The 17,787-nt window shown below is 34.3% G+C and overlaps 2 protein-coding genes across 2 annotated transcripts; both read right to left on the bottom strand.

Moving 5' to 3' along the window:
• Positions 1-63: 63 nt before the first annotated feature.
• On the bottom strand, positions 64-2,517 carry LOC134719269 (putative uncharacterized protein DDB_G0282133). Its single transcript, XM_063582273.1, has 3 exons — positions 2,012-2,517; positions 788-1,951; positions 64-727 (listed from the first exon to the last, which is right to left on the bottom strand). Exons 1-3 carry the CDS (start codon positions 2,515-2,517, stop codon positions 64-66), a joined length of 2,334 nt encoding a protein of 777 aa, XP_063438343.1.
• Positions 2,518-7,189: 4,672 nt separating this feature from the next.
• Positions 7,190-15,919, bottom strand: LOC134719349 (serine protease 30-like). Its single transcript, XM_063582359.1, has 7 exons — positions 15,825-15,919; positions 15,040-15,186; positions 13,319-13,407; positions 11,785-11,873; positions 10,357-10,625; positions 8,445-8,584; positions 7,190-7,423 (listed from the first exon to the last, which is right to left on the bottom strand). Exons 1-7 carry the CDS (start codon positions 15,883-15,885, stop codon positions 7,202-7,204), a joined length of 1,017 nt encoding a protein of 338 aa, XP_063438429.1. The 5' UTR covers positions 15,886-15,919; the 3' UTR covers positions 7,190-7,201.
• Positions 15,920-17,787: the final 1,868 nt, after the last annotated feature.

Genomic DNA, 17,787 nt, shown 5'->3' with positions numbered 1-17,787 from the left:
TTGATTCCTGTAGTTATTTGGTAGTCTTCCAGATTTGATTAGATTTTTCCATTTCTCACTTATTCACTTGGATTGATTCCTGTAGTTATTTGGTAGTCTTCCAGATTTGATTAGATTTTGCCATTTCTCACTTGTCCACTTGGATTGATTCCTGTAGTTATTTGGTTGTCTTCCAGATTTGATTGGATTTTGCCATTTCTCACTTGTCCACTTGGATTGATTCCTGTAGTCATTTGGTAGTCTTCCAGATTTGATTGGATTTTGCCATTTCTCACTTATCCACTTGGATTGATTCCTGTAGTTATTTGGTAGTCTCCCAGATTTGATTAGATTTTGCCATTTCTCACTTGTCCACTTGGATTGATTCCTGTAGTTATTTGGTAGTCTCCCAGATTTGATTGGATTTTGCCATTTCTCACTTGTCCACTTGGATTGATTCCTGTAGTCATTTGGTAGTCTTCCAGATTTGATTGGATTTTGCCATTTCTCACTTGTCCACTTGGATTGATTCCTGTAGTTATTTGGTAGTCTTCCAGATTTGATTGGATTTTGCCATTTCTCACTTGTCCACTTGGATTGATTCCTGTAGTCATTTGGTAGTCTTCCAGATTTGATTAGATTTTGCCATTTCTCACTTGTCCACTTGGATTGATTCCTGTAGTCATTTGGTAGTCTTCCAGATTTGATTGGATTTTGCCATTTGTCACTTGTCCACTTGGATTGATTCCTGTAGTTATTTGGTTGTCTTCCAGATTTGATTAGATTTTGCCATTTCTCACTTATTCACTTGGATTGATTCCTGTAGTCATTTGGTAGTCTTCCAGATTTGATTAGATTTTGCCATTTCTCACTTGTCCACTTGGATTGATTCCTGTAGTTATTTGGTAGTCTTCCAGATTTGATTGGATTTTGCCATTTCTCACTTGTCCACTTGGATTGATTCCTGTAGTCATTTGGTAGTCTTCCAGATTTGATTGGATTTTGCCATTTCTCACTTGTCCACTTGGATTGATTCCTGTAGTCATTTGGTAGTCTTCCAGATTTGATTGGATTTTGCCATTTCTCACTTGTCCACTTGGATTGATTCCTGTAGTCATTTGGTAGTCTTCCAGATTTGATTGGATTTTGCCATTTCTCACTTGTCCACTTGGATTGATTCCTGTAGTCATTTGGTAGTCTTCCAGATTTGATTAGATTTTGCCATTTCTCACTTGTCCACTTGGAATGATTCCTGTAGTTATTTGGTAGTCTTCCAGATTTGATTAGATTTTGCCATTTGTCACTTGTCCACTTGGATTGATTCCTGTAGTCATTTGGTAGTCTTCCAGATTTGATTGGATTTTTCCATTTCTCACTTATCCACTTGGATTGATTCCTGTAGTTATTTGGTTGTCTTCCAGATTTGATTAGATTTTGCCATTTGTCACTTGTCCACTTGGATTGATTCCTGTAGTCATTTGGTAGTCTTCCAGATTTGATTGGATTTTGCCATTTCTCACTTATCCACTTGGATTGATTCCTGTAGTTATTTGGTAGTCTTCCAGATTTGATTGGATTTTTCCATTTCTCACTTATCCACTTGGATTGATTCCTGTAGTTATTTGGTAGTCTTCCAGATTTGATTGGATTTTTCCATTTCTCACTTGTCCACTTGGATTGATTCCTGTAGTCATTTGGTTGTCTTCCAGATTTGATTGGATTTTTCCATTTCTCACTTATCCACTTGGATTGATTCCTGTAGTTATTTGGTAGTCTTCCAGATTTGATTGGATTTTTCCATTTCTCACTTATCCACTTGGATTGATTCCTGTAGTTATTTGGTTGTCTTCCAGATTTGATTGGATTTTTCCATTTCTCACTTATCCACTTGGATTGATTCCTGTAGTTATTTGGTAGTCTTCCAGATTTGATTGGATTTTGCCATTTGTCACTTGTCCACTTGGATTGATTCCTGTAGTTATTTGGTTGTCTTCCAGATTTGATTGGATTTTTCCATTTCTCACTTATTCACTTGGATTGATTCCTGTAGTTATTTGGTAGTCTTCCAGATTTGATTGGATTTTGCCATTTCTCACTTGTCCACTTGGATTGATTCCTGTAGTTATTTGGTAGTCTCCCAGATTTGATTGGATTTTGCCATTTCTCACTTGTCCACTTGGATTGATTCCTGTAGTTATTTGGTTGTCTTCCAGATTTGATTGGATTTTGCCATTTGTCACTTGTCCACTTGGATTGATTCCTGTAGTTATTTGGTAGTCTTCCAGATTTGATTGGATTTTGCCATTTGTCACTTGTCCACTTGGATTGATTCCTGTAGTCATTTGGTAGTCTCCCAGATTTGATTGGATTTTGCCATTTGTCACTTGTCCACTTGGATTGATTCCTGTAGTTATTTGGTAGTCTCCCAGATTTGATTGGATTTTGCCATTTCTCACTTGTCCACTTGGATTGATTCCTGTAGTTATTTGGTTGTCTTCCAGATTTGATTGGACAGTAGTGAAAAATGGAGAATGTCATTGCAAAAAATAAAAGGTGACTTAATGAAAAATAACAGTATACAAAACACTACATAGAAAGCTTGTACAATTGGGCAACATGATCTAACTGAGAATTCCTGTATCCACAATGGAGACAAAAAAAAAAATAGATTTATGCAAACTTTTTCTATGAATGATATATATATGTTTATTCCAAGTTTGTTTCAGTTTTTGTAATCTTTCTATTTTAGTTCTCTGGAAGAAACATTGAAGACCTGTGATTTTAGCAGATTAAAGCCTTACACTCCTGGTAAACCACAATTGTTTGCAGATTATTTGGACAACTTAATGGGGTACACTAAACAGTCATGAGGGGGAGGAGCTTATACTAAACAGTCATGAGGGGAGGAGCTTATACTAAACAGTCATGAGGGGGAGGAGCTTATACTCAACAGTCATGAGGGATAGGAGCTTATACCAAACAGTCATGACATCAAAGTTACTGATTACCTACGTAAAAGTGGAAGATTGAATGAATCATACAGCGACAGGCCCTATCACCACCATGTTTATATCATTGACAATAAGTTACCACTGTGCTTATATCATTGACAATAAGTTACCACCGTGCTTATATCATTGACAATAAGTTACCTTTTTATTGGACATTCTATATTCGTTCTTTGAACTTCAACTATAAGCGCTCAGAGGGTTGTGATAATACCATTATGAGGAAATAAAATTGATTATAATAACTGACATGGAAGACCAACTTTATCAGGCCAGAATCTCAAAAATCATTAATTGTAATAATGTTGCATGTACAAATGTTCTTTGTTGTTGACTAACTACAAACATGTCATTCTTTTTGATAAGATAAGTTGGATTTTAAGTATTTCGGCCTCAAGCAACCCCAAAGAGAGATTGATTGTCAGAATGCCCATCTAGTGCAGAACATTTGGTACTGTTTATGTTCTTATAAACATTTATTGTTAGAACTGAATTAAAATGCATTGATGATGTTGATTAGTTTTTTGTCGAGCCTGCCTTGACCTCACTTTCATGGTGCCGCAGTTATAGTTTTGGTCTGGTTTTTATAATGTATTCAATAGGTCTACTATATTTGGTGTAATGTAAGGTGTACATGTCCAACTAGCATGTATCATTTGACCTTGACCTCATTTTAATGGTTCAGTTGTCAAAGTTAAGCTGTTTTAAGTTATGACTTCTATATGCAATAGCAAATGAATAGGTCAACTTTTTTTGGTTTATGAAAATATTTTATGATGTTAATGTCAGTCGCACCTGTTTTATTTGACCTTGAATTCATTTTCACAGTTCATTGCTCAGTGTTTACTTTTTATATTTTGGTCTGTTTTTCTTAATCTTCAAGCAATAGGTCAACTATTTTTGTTGTATGAAAGGATTGAAGGCTTTCCATGTTTACCTGTCATTGTTCATCTATTCTTGACCTCATTGATGGTTCATGTTTAATTTTCTAGGTTACATCTGTTTCTAAGAAACTGTAAGCAATAGGTCATTTAAAGTAAAGAATTATTGTAAGGTTTCCATGTATTATTTTGGTTGGTTTATATAATTAGTTATCAAAGGTACCAGGATTATAATTTAGTTAGGTAATCTATGCCTGGAATAAGAAAAATCCTTAATTTTTCCAAAAATTCAAAGTTTTGTAAACTTGAAATTTATAAAAATAACCATATTATTGATATTCATGCCAACACCGAAGTGTTGACTACTGGGCTGGTGATATCTTCAGGGACGAAACGTCCACCAGCAGGGACATCGAACCAGTGGTGTAAATAGTATAAATCAAAGGTACCAGGATTATAATTTAGTACGCCAGTCGCGCGTTTCGTCTACATAAGACTCATCAGTGATGCTCATATCAAAATTATTATAAAACCAAACTAGTACAAAGTTGAAGAGCACTGAGGATCCAAAATTCCAAAAAGTTGTGCCAAATAACGGCTAAGGTAATCTATGCCTGGAATAAGAAAATCCTTAGTTTTTCCAAAAATTCAAAGTTTTGTAAACAGGAAATTTATAAAAATAACCACATTATTGATATTCATGCCAACACGGAAGCGTGACTACTGGGCTGGTGATACCCTCAGGGACGAAACGTCCACCAGCAGTGGCATCGACCCAGTGGTGTAAATAGTTATCAAAGGTACCAGGATTAAAATTTAGTACGCCAGACGCGCGTTTCGTCTACATAAGACTCATCAGTGACGCTCATATCAAAATTAATATAAAGCCAAACAAGTACAAAGATGAAGAGCATTGAGGATCCAAAATGCCAAAAAGTTGTGCCAAATAATGGCTAAGGTAATCTATGCCTGGAATAAGAAAATCCTTAGTTTTTCAAAAAAATTAACCTTGATATAACCTTGACGTCTTTTTTTTTAATCCTGTTTATGTGATAGTTTCAGTAAAGCTTCATGTTAACCACCATAGTGTTTCAGTAAAGCTTCATGTTAACCACCATAGTGTTTCAGTAAAGCTTCATGTTAACCACCATAGTGTTTCAGTAAAGCTTCATGTTAACCACCATAGTGTTTCAGTAAAGCTTCATGTTTTACCACAATAAAACCAATGGTTAGTAAAGATGGTCAGACATTTACGCGTGTGCACCCTTGTCTTGAAAGTAAAGTATGATAACTGAACTCATTAACAGAATGGGTTGTAAATGACATTCATTGAAGTTTGCAGAAAAATAAGTGTTCATAATTAGTTTATTACTTATTAGTAAATACAGATAAATTGTATGTGTCATACACACAATGACGAGCATGCTGTATCAGCCACCCGTGATGATCTAGATATCAGCACGGTTGCAAAAGCTTTATCACACCTTTAATCTGTATGACGTCACATCATTGATTGCAGTCACTGTTGCAAAGGCTTTATCAAATCCCTAATCTGTATGACGTCATGTCAAACCTATAATCTGCTATATTTGGGTTATGGAAATATTTATGATGAATATGTCAGTCTTGCTGGTTTTATTCGACCCTGACCTCATCTTCACGGTTCATTGCTCAGTGTAAGTTTATGTGTTTCGGTCTGTTTTTATTAAACTATAGGTAAACTATCAGGGTTTCCCCTGGGTCAATTATTTTTTTCGCCACCTCTTTCGCCAAAACAATATATTTTTCGCCACTTTATTATTTTTTTCGCCAAATTTATTTTTACTATAAAATTTTCTTTTAAAACTATATTTGTTTTATGAAAGGATTGTAAGCTAAACATGTCTGCCTGCCATAGATCATCTGACCTTGACCTCGTTTTCATTATTCATTGGTCAATGTTAAGTTTTCTTGTTTAAGTCTGTTTCTTAGAAATTAAAAGCAATAGGTCAACTAAATTTAGTGTATTGAATAAATGTAAGGTGTACATGTATTTCTAGTTTAATCTATATGACCTTAACCTCATTTTCTTGGATCATGCTAAGTTTAAGTGATAGTTGTAGTAAAGCTTTCTATTTAGGACTATCAACATAATATCAATGGTTAGCAAACAAGCAAGACATTTCAGCATATGCACTCTTCTTGGGCATTGTTCGTGTTTCTCAGTCTAGTAAGGTTTGTTGAAATTTGTGAACTGATATTTGCCTTTAAGCCTTTTTTAAAGCCATTGCTTTATCAGTTTATTTATCTTTACCTTTGGTATCATTCGCCTGTCTTTTTACAGATATAGATGACTTTTAAACAGTAAAAAATATTCAATAAAGATCAATCTATAAAGATAAGAAAGGAATTTGTCAGTTGTTCCCTGTAGGAGCTATTTCCCTTGAAAGACTATTTTCATTCAACTTTTAAGCTTTGTTTCCGGAAACTATATAAAAAGATAGACATAAAATTTGAAAATCAAGTGTTCAACAAAATAAGACATAAAACATAGTTAACATGACTGCAATTGTCAATTGATCGACCCCTGTTTAAAGTTCAAACGGCAAAATAAAGTACCAAGTTGAAGAGCATTGATGACCAAACATTCCTAAATATTTAACCAAATAAAGCTGAGGTCATCTTATCCTGAGGTAGAAAAACCTTAATTTGTATTCCAAAAATGAAACTTTGCAAAAAGTTAAGTTATAATTATGACCTTATGTCAACACATAATTACTGACTACTGGGCTTGTGATACCCTCAGGGAATAAAAACTCCACCAGCAGTGACATCGGCCCAGTGGTTGTAAATAAACTCAACATAGATACCAGGATTGAATTGAAATACCAATAAATCAAACAGGACGAATAAAGGCAACAGTAGTATACCGCTGTTCAAAACTCATAAATTCATGGACAAAAAACAAAATCGGGGTAACAAACTAAAACCGAGGGAAACGCATTAAAAAATGGAAAATATCATTTGCTACCTTTAAAGAGTTGGTGACCTTGAAAGCTATTTTTTTTTCATTTTATTTTTTCACAAAAACTATAAAAGATAGTGTGAATCTTATAAAGGATATGTTTAAAAACGCATTGACATACATTTTTACGGCAAAATAATCATTGGTCCAAGATCTTCACCAAACAATTGCAGTTGAGCGATTATGTTCTTATATAATGAACCTCTTTTTGAGACAACAATCTATCATTCAAGGTCAGTAAAACAAGGAAGACATTTTTTGTGTGTTCTCTTGCCCAAATGATAAGACAGACACAACAATAAAACTAGTATGTGGCATGTACGGTTTTATTATATGTAATATACTTTATTATCGGTTAAGTCTCGTCTCCCAACAGCGGGCATTTCTCCTGAAAAAGTATTCATTATAGAACGAATCCAACCGAGGTAGGACTGAACACGTGTATACACTCCTGGCTGGTATGCTGCTGCGCATGTGTATCCCCATGACGTTATACCAACCAAACTCCACACGCCATTCTTTTTACACACCATAGGTCCTCCCGAATCACCCTGTAATAATACAAATTAAAGTGACATGTCATAATTGTTCTTTTTTTTTTTAATTGAATGATTCTTTTAAATATATTATATAATAAGGGTATACACAAAAAGTAAAAATCACAAAAATACTGAACTCCGAGGATAATCTATTATAACGGAAAGTCCTAAATCAAATGGCAAACTCAAATGATAAAACACACCAAACGACTGGACAACAACTGTCATATTCCTGACTTAGTACAGGCATTTTATAATATATTAAATGGTGGATTGAACCTGGTTTTATAGCGCTGAACCTCTCTCTTGTATGACAGGCGCATCACATTTCATTATATTTACAACGATGTATGAACAAAACAGACATAATAAATAAAGCACAAAAAGCAGCTATCAAATTTAACGACAATCACATTTTGTATGAAGCTTACTAGACATGTACACACGTAATATGGAAATATAAATAATATAAAGTTTAACTTTTGGATTCTCAGCCAATCAAAATGACAGAAACTAGAAGTATTTAAAATAGCAAGACAAGTAAATTTGATAATTTACACAAGTACAGTAAACAGGCGCAGATTTTGAAACCATTTTTAGTTTCACAAGATGGACCGATATGTTTAAGGTCTAAATTTAAACCACACGTATCATTGAACTAAAGCTTTCATGAGTTTGGGTCTAAACATTAATCACATGTGTCATCTACCAAACTTGAATGATAATACGTATAAACCCCGCCGCATATTAAACATATTTGTTTAGGAGCTAGCTGAAGGACGCCTCCAGGTGCGGGGGGTTTCTCGCTACATTGAAGACCTATTGATGGCCTTCGACTGTTGTCTGCTATATGGTCGGGTTGTTATCGCTTTGACACAAATTTTAGTCATCTTTAAATTTAATAAGTGTGAACAAAAGAGAAGAAGACGAAGAAATAGAACAACTGTAATTATAATTTATTGTTAATGGTGAATGTTTATAATATATCCTTACACAGACATCTTTTGACTTCTATTTTATGTCTTTTATTTACCTGACAGGAATCTACACCGCCATGTTTTCTTCCTGCACAGACCTCTGTACCTGGTATCTGTCGATCCATTAAGTAAGAGCACACTTCATTGGACAATAAAGGAACGTCCGCTTTATATAAACCATGTGTACCATGACCACCTAAAAGAACAAATCGCATTGGACAATAATGGAACGTCTGATTTATATAAACCATGTGTACCATGATCACCTTTAAGGACAAATCTGTTTGGACAATAATGGAACGTCAGCTTTATATAAACCATGTGTGCGATGACCACCTAAAAGAACAATTCTCAATGGACAATAATGGAACGTCTGATTTAAACTAAGGATTTTCTTATCGGAGGCATAGATTACCTTAGCCGTATTTTCCACAACTTTATGGAATTTCGGATCCTAAATGCTCTTCAACTTTGTACTTGTTTGGCTTTATAAATATTTTGATATGAGCGTCACTGATGAGTTTGTAGACGAAACACACGTCTGAAGTACTAAATTATATACCTTGAACCTTTGATTACTATTTTCATACCAACCGTGTGTACCATGTCTGAACACCTAAAAGACAAAGGAGTAGGTCCGGTAAGAGCCCTTTTTGGCCCCAAAATATAGCAGTTTTACAAAATTGTTAAAATGTAAACTTTTAGTTATTTATTGGATAGTAGAATGGTACTGCTACATAAATATTGGCTGTTTTTGACAATACAATGCACATATATTGAGTACTAGCACCATTAAGTCATGCTAAATTACTGAAATCTTCACAATTCCAGCATTTTAGTTAAATTTTAGACGGTTTCCGTGTAAAACGAAAGTGGCCGCATTCGTGTTCATCCAAAATATTGAAATGGAAGTTGTATTTGATGATAATACATAACATAAATAAAGATTTAGGATGAACACGGATGCGGCCACTTTCATTTTTGACAAAAACTATCTGAAAAGTGACATTTTTTCGCATATTTGGTAGATTTTTCATATTTTAGCTTAAATCGGATCGTTTTAAATGACTAAAAGAGTTCAAATCTTTCACATACAATAATTGAATCAAATGAAATAGACACTTAAGTGTTTAAAAAGTGGTCAAAATCTTTCGTTAGATGAAACTGAAATTTGAGGCCAAAATCGGTCCTTACCGGACCTACTCCTTTTATTGGACCATAATGGGACGTCTGATTTATACAAACCGTGTGAACCATCAACATCCTAAATGGCAAATGGTATTGAACATTGATGGAACTTGAACCTCTGCTTTATAGAAATTATATACCCCATGATCACCTAAAGAAATGTCAAAGGAAATATCCTATTGAATATTAATGGAAAGTCAGCTGTGAATAAACCAAGTGTACCTAGACCACATAACAGACTTTCATTGGTCAATAATAAAGCATGTATAGCATGACCAGCTAAAAGGACAAATATTATTGAACAAAAATGGAACATCTTCTTTATATAAATCATATAAAATTATTTCCACATAAAAGGACAAATCGTATTGGAAAAAAATTGAATGTCTGGTTTATATTGACTATGTGCATAATGGCCACATATAAATACTACTCTTATTGGACAATTATAGGAGTCTGCTTACCTTAACCATGCCCATATAAAACGATAAATCTTAGTGGACAATAACGGAACGTCAGCCTTATATAAATTACTAGTATGTGATTCATGTCTACCTTAACGTACAAAAACATTAACAGAACATCTTCATTTTTACAGCTTAATTAATCTATAAATGTATGCCTTTTCAATGTGAATAATTCCCGGTATCGGAATCTACAGAACTATGGGTATTTTCATGTTCGTACCCGTAAACAAATAACGGTACCTCATCAGTTATGTTTCCATTGTTTTTGGCTATTTTAACCAATCAAAACGTTTTAATTGATGCTCATTCTTACCATTGTGATTTGCTCCCCATCCGGTGATTGTACATATCATATCATCAAAACTTGTGGTGTTAGCTGGGAGACACGCAGGACGAACAAACTTGTTATATGCAGGGACAGCATGACCTAGTTTCAATAATGCGATGTCATCTTTAAAACTTTGCATATCAAATCCACTGTGTATAAATAAGGTATCCACTTTCTCGAGGATTTCTGTTCCTTCTATGTACGCCCTGTCGTGTTCACCAACAACAACGGTGAAGGCATACGGATTTTTGTTTCTGTGAAAAGAACACAATTTACAATCAGTGCTCTATAACCCAGTAGTAAAGACCAACTTTAATCAAACAGAAATGTCCTTATTGTATGTGAACCATTGCATGTATATAACAGTTATTGTCATTAAACCTCAGTATGTTTTCTTCTATATAAAAACTAATGAAATAGTTGTGCTATTTCATTCCACAGACTATTGCCAGTCAATAGTTTCAAAGACTATCACCCCGGTTAATATTTTCATAATCATCTTTCCCGTACATTGTCATGCTTATTTTTCATTGCACAATAATGATGTCATTGACTATTTTGCTTGGCAACGTCAAACTCTAATATTGTAAACGGTATACCATCTATTTGCGTCGATTGTAATTTCACTTACAAGATGCAAGTATAAAAGAGAGAAAAAATTTGGCGCGCATTTTTTGAAGATCTAAAATATAGCACCTTATTCATAATATATGTTCTGTAGTCGTATGCTAAAAGTGAATTTGCGTTTGGTTTACTTTAGACATTTTTTTTCTCTTTTCTTTGAGATGATATTTGTACACTGTTAGAAAATGCGGATTTATTATGACATAGTTAGACAATATACGTATAGTGTTGAGGTCATTGACGTATAAAGGTAACGTTTATACGAATAGCTTTATCTGTATAGTAAAATAGCTGATTGCAGTTTAAAGTCAGTTAATAGTCATGTATCGTTGCGCATATTTTGGGTTACTTGGCAAGGGCATATTTGTGAGATTGATTTTTATTGGTGAACCTCTCTAATTTGTGAAAAGTAAAATCACAAATATACTGAAATCCGAGGAAAATTCAAAACAGAAAGTCCAAAATCAAAAGCTCGAACACATCAAACGGAAGGATAGCAACTGTCATATTCCTGACTATGTGCAGGCATTTTCTTATGATGAATTGTAATTAAACCTGATTTTATAGCTAGCTTAAGCCCCCACTTGTATGACAGTCGCATCAAATTATATCAAATTGACACCGATGCTTTTATCCTTAGCTAAACCCCTCGCATGTATGAAGTAGTATGAAATTATCAATTCCACTTAAATGACAACGATGTTCAAACAAAATAAACATATGTCAAAAAGAGGGGTACAGCAGTAAACATTGTGTTATATTCTTAATCTAAATACATGGTTTTCTTACTGTTTAAAACAATGAGCAGCAGTGAGGACCCATTGACTGTCAATTAATGTTCCTCCACAAATATGGTAGTCATTTAAACGTAACGAAACCTGAAAAATACGTACTTATTACTTATGACAATTAACAATAAGTACATGTACATGTAGAAACTATGGGGTCGTTTAAGACCGTTAACACTCAAGCAGTTATGTTTCAAAAGACATCAATATTACTTTTGTTCCGTTGTTTGCCTCTTATAGTTGAGATGTTTCGCTCATCATGCTCAATTTAAGTTTGTAAGCCGGATTTGTTTCGCTAAATCCATTTTTGACTATTGCACATATGTATACAACTGTTGCCTTTATAAGGCACAAAGAATCATTTTGACATTTAATTTCATTGTTGCTTGAAGCCATTATGGTAGTTAATTTAGCAATAATCAAATACGACAACCAAACAAGTATATTCAGAGAGCTTTGGCTATAAACTTTGTATTTTCAGTGAGATGACATTCTATTCACAGAGTTTTGAAATTTAGTCTATGTTAAGGTCAAGGAACAGTAAATGGGCTATGTCACAGATTTCATTAAAATTTGGCATACAACTCTGGCTCGATGAACTTCAACTGAAAATCGAAAACATAATGCATTTATCTCAATTATCATTTGAAATATTACTGATTGAATTCTTACAAAATGGGTGAACATTTGTATAGAAAGCACATAAAATCGGCGAAAACCCTTTTAAAATTTGTCTTAAAATCGCCAAATCTGTAATTCTACTCCATAGATTTTTCTTAAAAAACTATATGTTGTTGATACATAAATTTCCGTTATAATGATGCAAAATAAAGATAGGGTCACCGACTTCGTTCTTACGGTATACATCATTTAAAGATGCGTTCTATGTGGAAAAATCAAACAAAACGTCGAAATAATCGTAACGTTATCGCGTTGCAGGCCGTAAAACGTTGATTTTTGACGTTTTTCACTACAAACAAGGTTACAAATTGAGTATTAGACAAAAAACGAAGTCGGTGACCCTATGATTATTTTATATCATTAAAACAGAAATTTATGTGTCAACAATATATAGTTTTTTAAGAAAAATCTATGGAGAAGAATTCTAGATTTGGCGTTTTCAAGACAAATTTTAGAAGGTTTTTCGCCGATTTTATGTGCTTTCTATACAAATGTTCACCCATTTTGTAACATTTCAATCAGTAATATTTCAAATGATAATTGAGATAAATGCATTATTTTTTCGATTTTCAGTTGTAGTTCAACGAGCCAAGGTTGTATTCAAATTTTTAGCAAAATCTGCGACATAGCCCATTTACTGTTCCTTGACCTTAATTACCTGTCAGGATTTAGTCTATGTTAATTACCTGCCAGGATTTAATTAATGTTAATTACCTGCCAGGATTTAGTTTTTGTTAATAACCTGCCAGGATTTAGTTTATGTTAATTCCCTGTCAGGATTTAGTCTATGTTAATTACCTGCCAGGATTTAGTTTATGTTAATTACCTGCCAGGATTTAGTTTATGTTAATTACCTGCCATGGGAATTCTCCAAGAGCAGCAACAGTTCCTCCTACGATCTTCGTCGCAGCTGTTTGAACAGGCGTACTTATACCACACTGACCTGAAACAATATGTAACTTATACCACACTGACCTGAAACAATATGCAACATATACCACACTGACCTGAAACAATATGTATCTTATACCACACTGACCTGAAACAATATGTATCTTATACCACACTGACCTGAAACAATATGTATCTGGTTGATACTTATACCACACTGACCTGAAACAATATGTATCTTATACCACACTGCCCTGAAACAATATGTATCTTATACCACACTGACCTGAAACAATATGTATCTTGAACAGGTGTACTTATACCACACTGACCTGAAACAATATGTATCTGGTGAACAGGCGTACTTATACCACACTGACCTGAAACAATATGTATCTTGAACAGGTGTACTTATTCCACACTGACCTGAAACAATATGTATCTGGTGAACAGGAGTACTTATACCACACTGAACTGAAACAATATGTATCTTGAACAAGTGTACTTATACCACACTGACCTGAAACAATATGTATCTGGTGAACAGGCGTAATTATTCCACACTGACCTGAAACAATATGTATCTGGTTGATGTGTTACACTTATACCACACTGACCTGAAACAATATGTATAGGTGTACTTATACCACACTGACCTGAAACAATATGTATAGGTGTACTTATACCACACCGACCTGAAACAATATGTATAGGTGTACTTATACCACACTGACCTGAAACAATATGTATAGGTGTACTTATACCACACTGACCTGAAACAATATGTGAACAGGTGTACTTATACCACACTGACCTGAAACAATATGTATAAGTGTACTTATACCACACTGACCTGAAACAATATGTATAGGTGTACTTATACCACACTGACCTGAACCAATATGTGAACAGGTGTATTTATACCACACTGACCTGAAACAATATGTATAGGCGTACTTATACCACACTGACCTGAAACATTATGTATAGGCGTACTTATACCACACTGACCTGAAACAATATGTGAACAGGTGTACTTATACCACACTGACCTGAAACAATATGTGAACAGGTGTACTTATACCACACTGACCTGAAACAATATGTGAACAGGTGTACTTATACCACACTGACCTGAAACAATATGTGAACAGGTGTACTTATACCACACTGACCTGAAACAATATGTGAACAGGCGTACTTATACCACACTGACCTGAAACAATATGTGAACAGGTGTACTCATACCACACTGACCTGAAACAATATGTGAACAGGTGTACTTATACCACACTGACCTGAAACAATATGTGAACAGGTGTACTTATACCACACTGACCTGAAACAATATGTGAACAGGTGTACTTATACCACACTGACCTGAAACAATATGTATCTTATACTACACTGACCTGAAACAATATGTATCTTATACCACACTGACCTGAAACAATATGTATCTTATACCACACTGACCTGAAACAAAATGTATCTGGTTGATGTGTAACCTCGGTTTGATATTGTAACCCGGATTTGTGTTCTAACATTAGATTTATGACTTTTCAATAGTAGTATACTTCTGTTGCTTTATGTGTTGGTATCATCATCCGTACATAACGGTGGGTGAGTTGTAGTCTTTGTAGCAGGGATACAGCATATTTTCAGGAGTACAAATTTGACTTACCCGGTAACAATGGAGGAGATGTTGTCTTTGTAGCAGGGATACAGCATATTTCTTGGAATGAACATCCACTACGTGAGAATAAGGAACCAGATAAACAATGATTGTAATACATGTTGACACACGTACCACCCCATCTTGAATGGCAAACTGTAAAATGTTTAAATGTAAAATTAAGACTGGTCACAACTGTACACGAGATATTAAAGCTATTTGTCTGATGCTTGTAGTTTAAAGGTTTGGTTGGCATGCTTGAATGCTTTCTTTGTATAAATGGTTGCTCAAGCATTGTTATTCAGACTGACACTTGCATTCAACTACAAGCATTGGGTAGAAAATTGCTCTTAAACAATAAAGAGCAAAATTCAAATGAAACAACACACGCTCAAAATATGTCTTATACCGGTATAAGGGATTATTTTAAAATAATAATTTTGTAATATAGATATTATTTTATTCCAAAACTATTTTATAATTATATATTGGTGTTTTAGCATCGATTTTTTTATGATATTCTTTTCAGGTGAATAATATCTTTAATTGACTTTATATTTGTACTTTACTTATCGTGTTCATATATACTTCTATATATAATCGTGTTATCTGACAGTGTTAGAGGAGTGTCTGGTAATATTTATCATGTAACACTATTGTCTAAGAACAAGTCATTGACTGAGGATTCCACTCATACATATATACTATAGACCAATTTATGTGTTGGTGATTATTTATTTCAACTATAATTATTGAGGAAAGAATTAGATAGATATATATATATATAAGCTTACCGTCGTCCGCTAGGGTGGATACTAAAAATAACAATAATGAAACAGCACTTAATTTAGCCATGTTCAGACGATTCTGTCTTATCAGTCAAATGTGGACGACGTCATGTGACAGAGAGATCAGACAGTTCACATTCATGTCATAAGACTCAACACTATTTCGCCATAAACAACTAGGTTTTGCGATCAAAAGCAAAAATACATTTGTACATATCTAATAAAAAGTAACATTTTATAAAAAAAAAATATAAAAAATGAAGAAAAGCATAAAACATATTTCAGAACTAAATAGGTTTGACTATGTTATTTATTATAAGTTAAATTGAAAATGGAAATGGGGAATGTGTCAAGGAGACAACAACCCGACCACAGAAAAAAAAACCAGCGAAAAATTTCCGCACCCGGAGGCGTCCTTCAGCTGGCCCCTAAACAAATATATACTAGTTCAGTGATAATGAACGCCATATTAATTTCCAAATTGTACACAAGAAACTAAAATTAAAATAATACAAGACTAACAAAGGCCAGAGGCTCCTGACTTGGGACAGGCGCAAAAATGCAGCGGGGTTAAACATGTTTATGAGATCTCAACCCTCCCCTAAACCTCTAGCCAATGTAGAAAAGTAAATGCATAACAATACGCACATTTAAAATACAATTCAAGAGAAGTCCGAGTCTGATTATGTCTGTTTTGTTCACGCATCGATGTAAATATAACGGAATTTGATGAAATTGTCATACAGGTGAGAGGTTTAGCGCTATAAAACCAGGTCCAATCCACCATTTTCTACACTTGTTGAAAATGCCTGTACCAAGTCAGGAATATGACAGTTGTCCATTCGTTTGATGTGTTTTGTCATTTGATTTTGCCATTTGATAACGGACTTTTTGATTGCATTTTCCTCAAAGTTCAGTGTTCTTGTGATTTTACTTTATTCTTAAACTGGCGTGGATTCAACATGTTCAAATGGGGCACAACCATAAAAGGTAAACTAGAGGTCCTTAAAGGTCTGTGTCACTCACCTAGGACTAAGAAAATCTTAACCAAAGGACAATATCCAACATTATCATGATTATAGACTCGAACCGAATGCAGGTCATAAATATCTTTGTGTTTTTGTATTGCAGATACTTTTTTATGCATACATTTTCTATCGGTCTTCTTTAGTTCCTCCCTATTTTGCTCATCTGACGAGACCAGTTAGTTTGTATTCAGGGGGGAAAGGAGAAGGAATACAACCTGTTGAGCAGCAACTAAAGGCCTTAAGGAATAGAGGTTGTCACAATGAAGAGACATAGAGCGTAAATAATGGTTATAAAAGAGGGACGAAAGATACCAGAGGGACAGTCAAACTCATAAATCGACAATAAACTGACAACGCTATGGCTAAAAAATGAAAAGGACAAACAGACAAACAATAGTACACATGACACAACACAGACAACTAAAGAATAAACAACACGAACCCAAGCAAAAGATAGGGGTGATCTCAGGTGCTCCGGAAGGGTGAGCAGATCCTACTCCACATGTGGCACCCGTCGTGTTGTTTATGAGATAACAAATCCGGTAAATATTCTAATTATAAAAGGCACTATCTGACCTAAAAAAAAAACAGATGACATGAGTTCCGATATCGAGGATCTCGAGGAATTTATGATGTTTCAAGCAGAGACAAAGGCTCTTACCAGAGAAATTCAAAATACTTCAAAAAGAGGATAAGGCTCTTACTTCGTGTTCTTTAACTTGGTGTTAAGCTGAAACTTCAGATGAACCAGACTTATAAGCATACTTAAAAGCCAACATGACTGTATTGCAAATCCAGGTAGAAATGATTTAAGCAGACATGTCAGAAATTCCTTTTTAAAAAGGACTAAACAACCCAGTGGGCATATATATTGTACGATTTTCACTTGTTTAGACTTGTTTGTATAATATACTTATTTCAAGTGACTGTATAATAAATTG

The sequence above is a fragment of the Mytilus trossulus genome, chromosome 5 (genome assembly GCF_036588685.1).
Source record: "Mytilus trossulus isolate FHL-02 chromosome 5, PNRI_Mtr1.1.1.hap1, whole genome shotgun sequence".
NCBI lineage: Eukaryota > Metazoa > Mollusca > Bivalvia > Mytilida > Mytilidae > Mytilus > Mytilus trossulus.
Note: the sequence above shows the minus strand (reverse complement) of the source record. Positions and strands in the feature narration are given on the sequence as shown.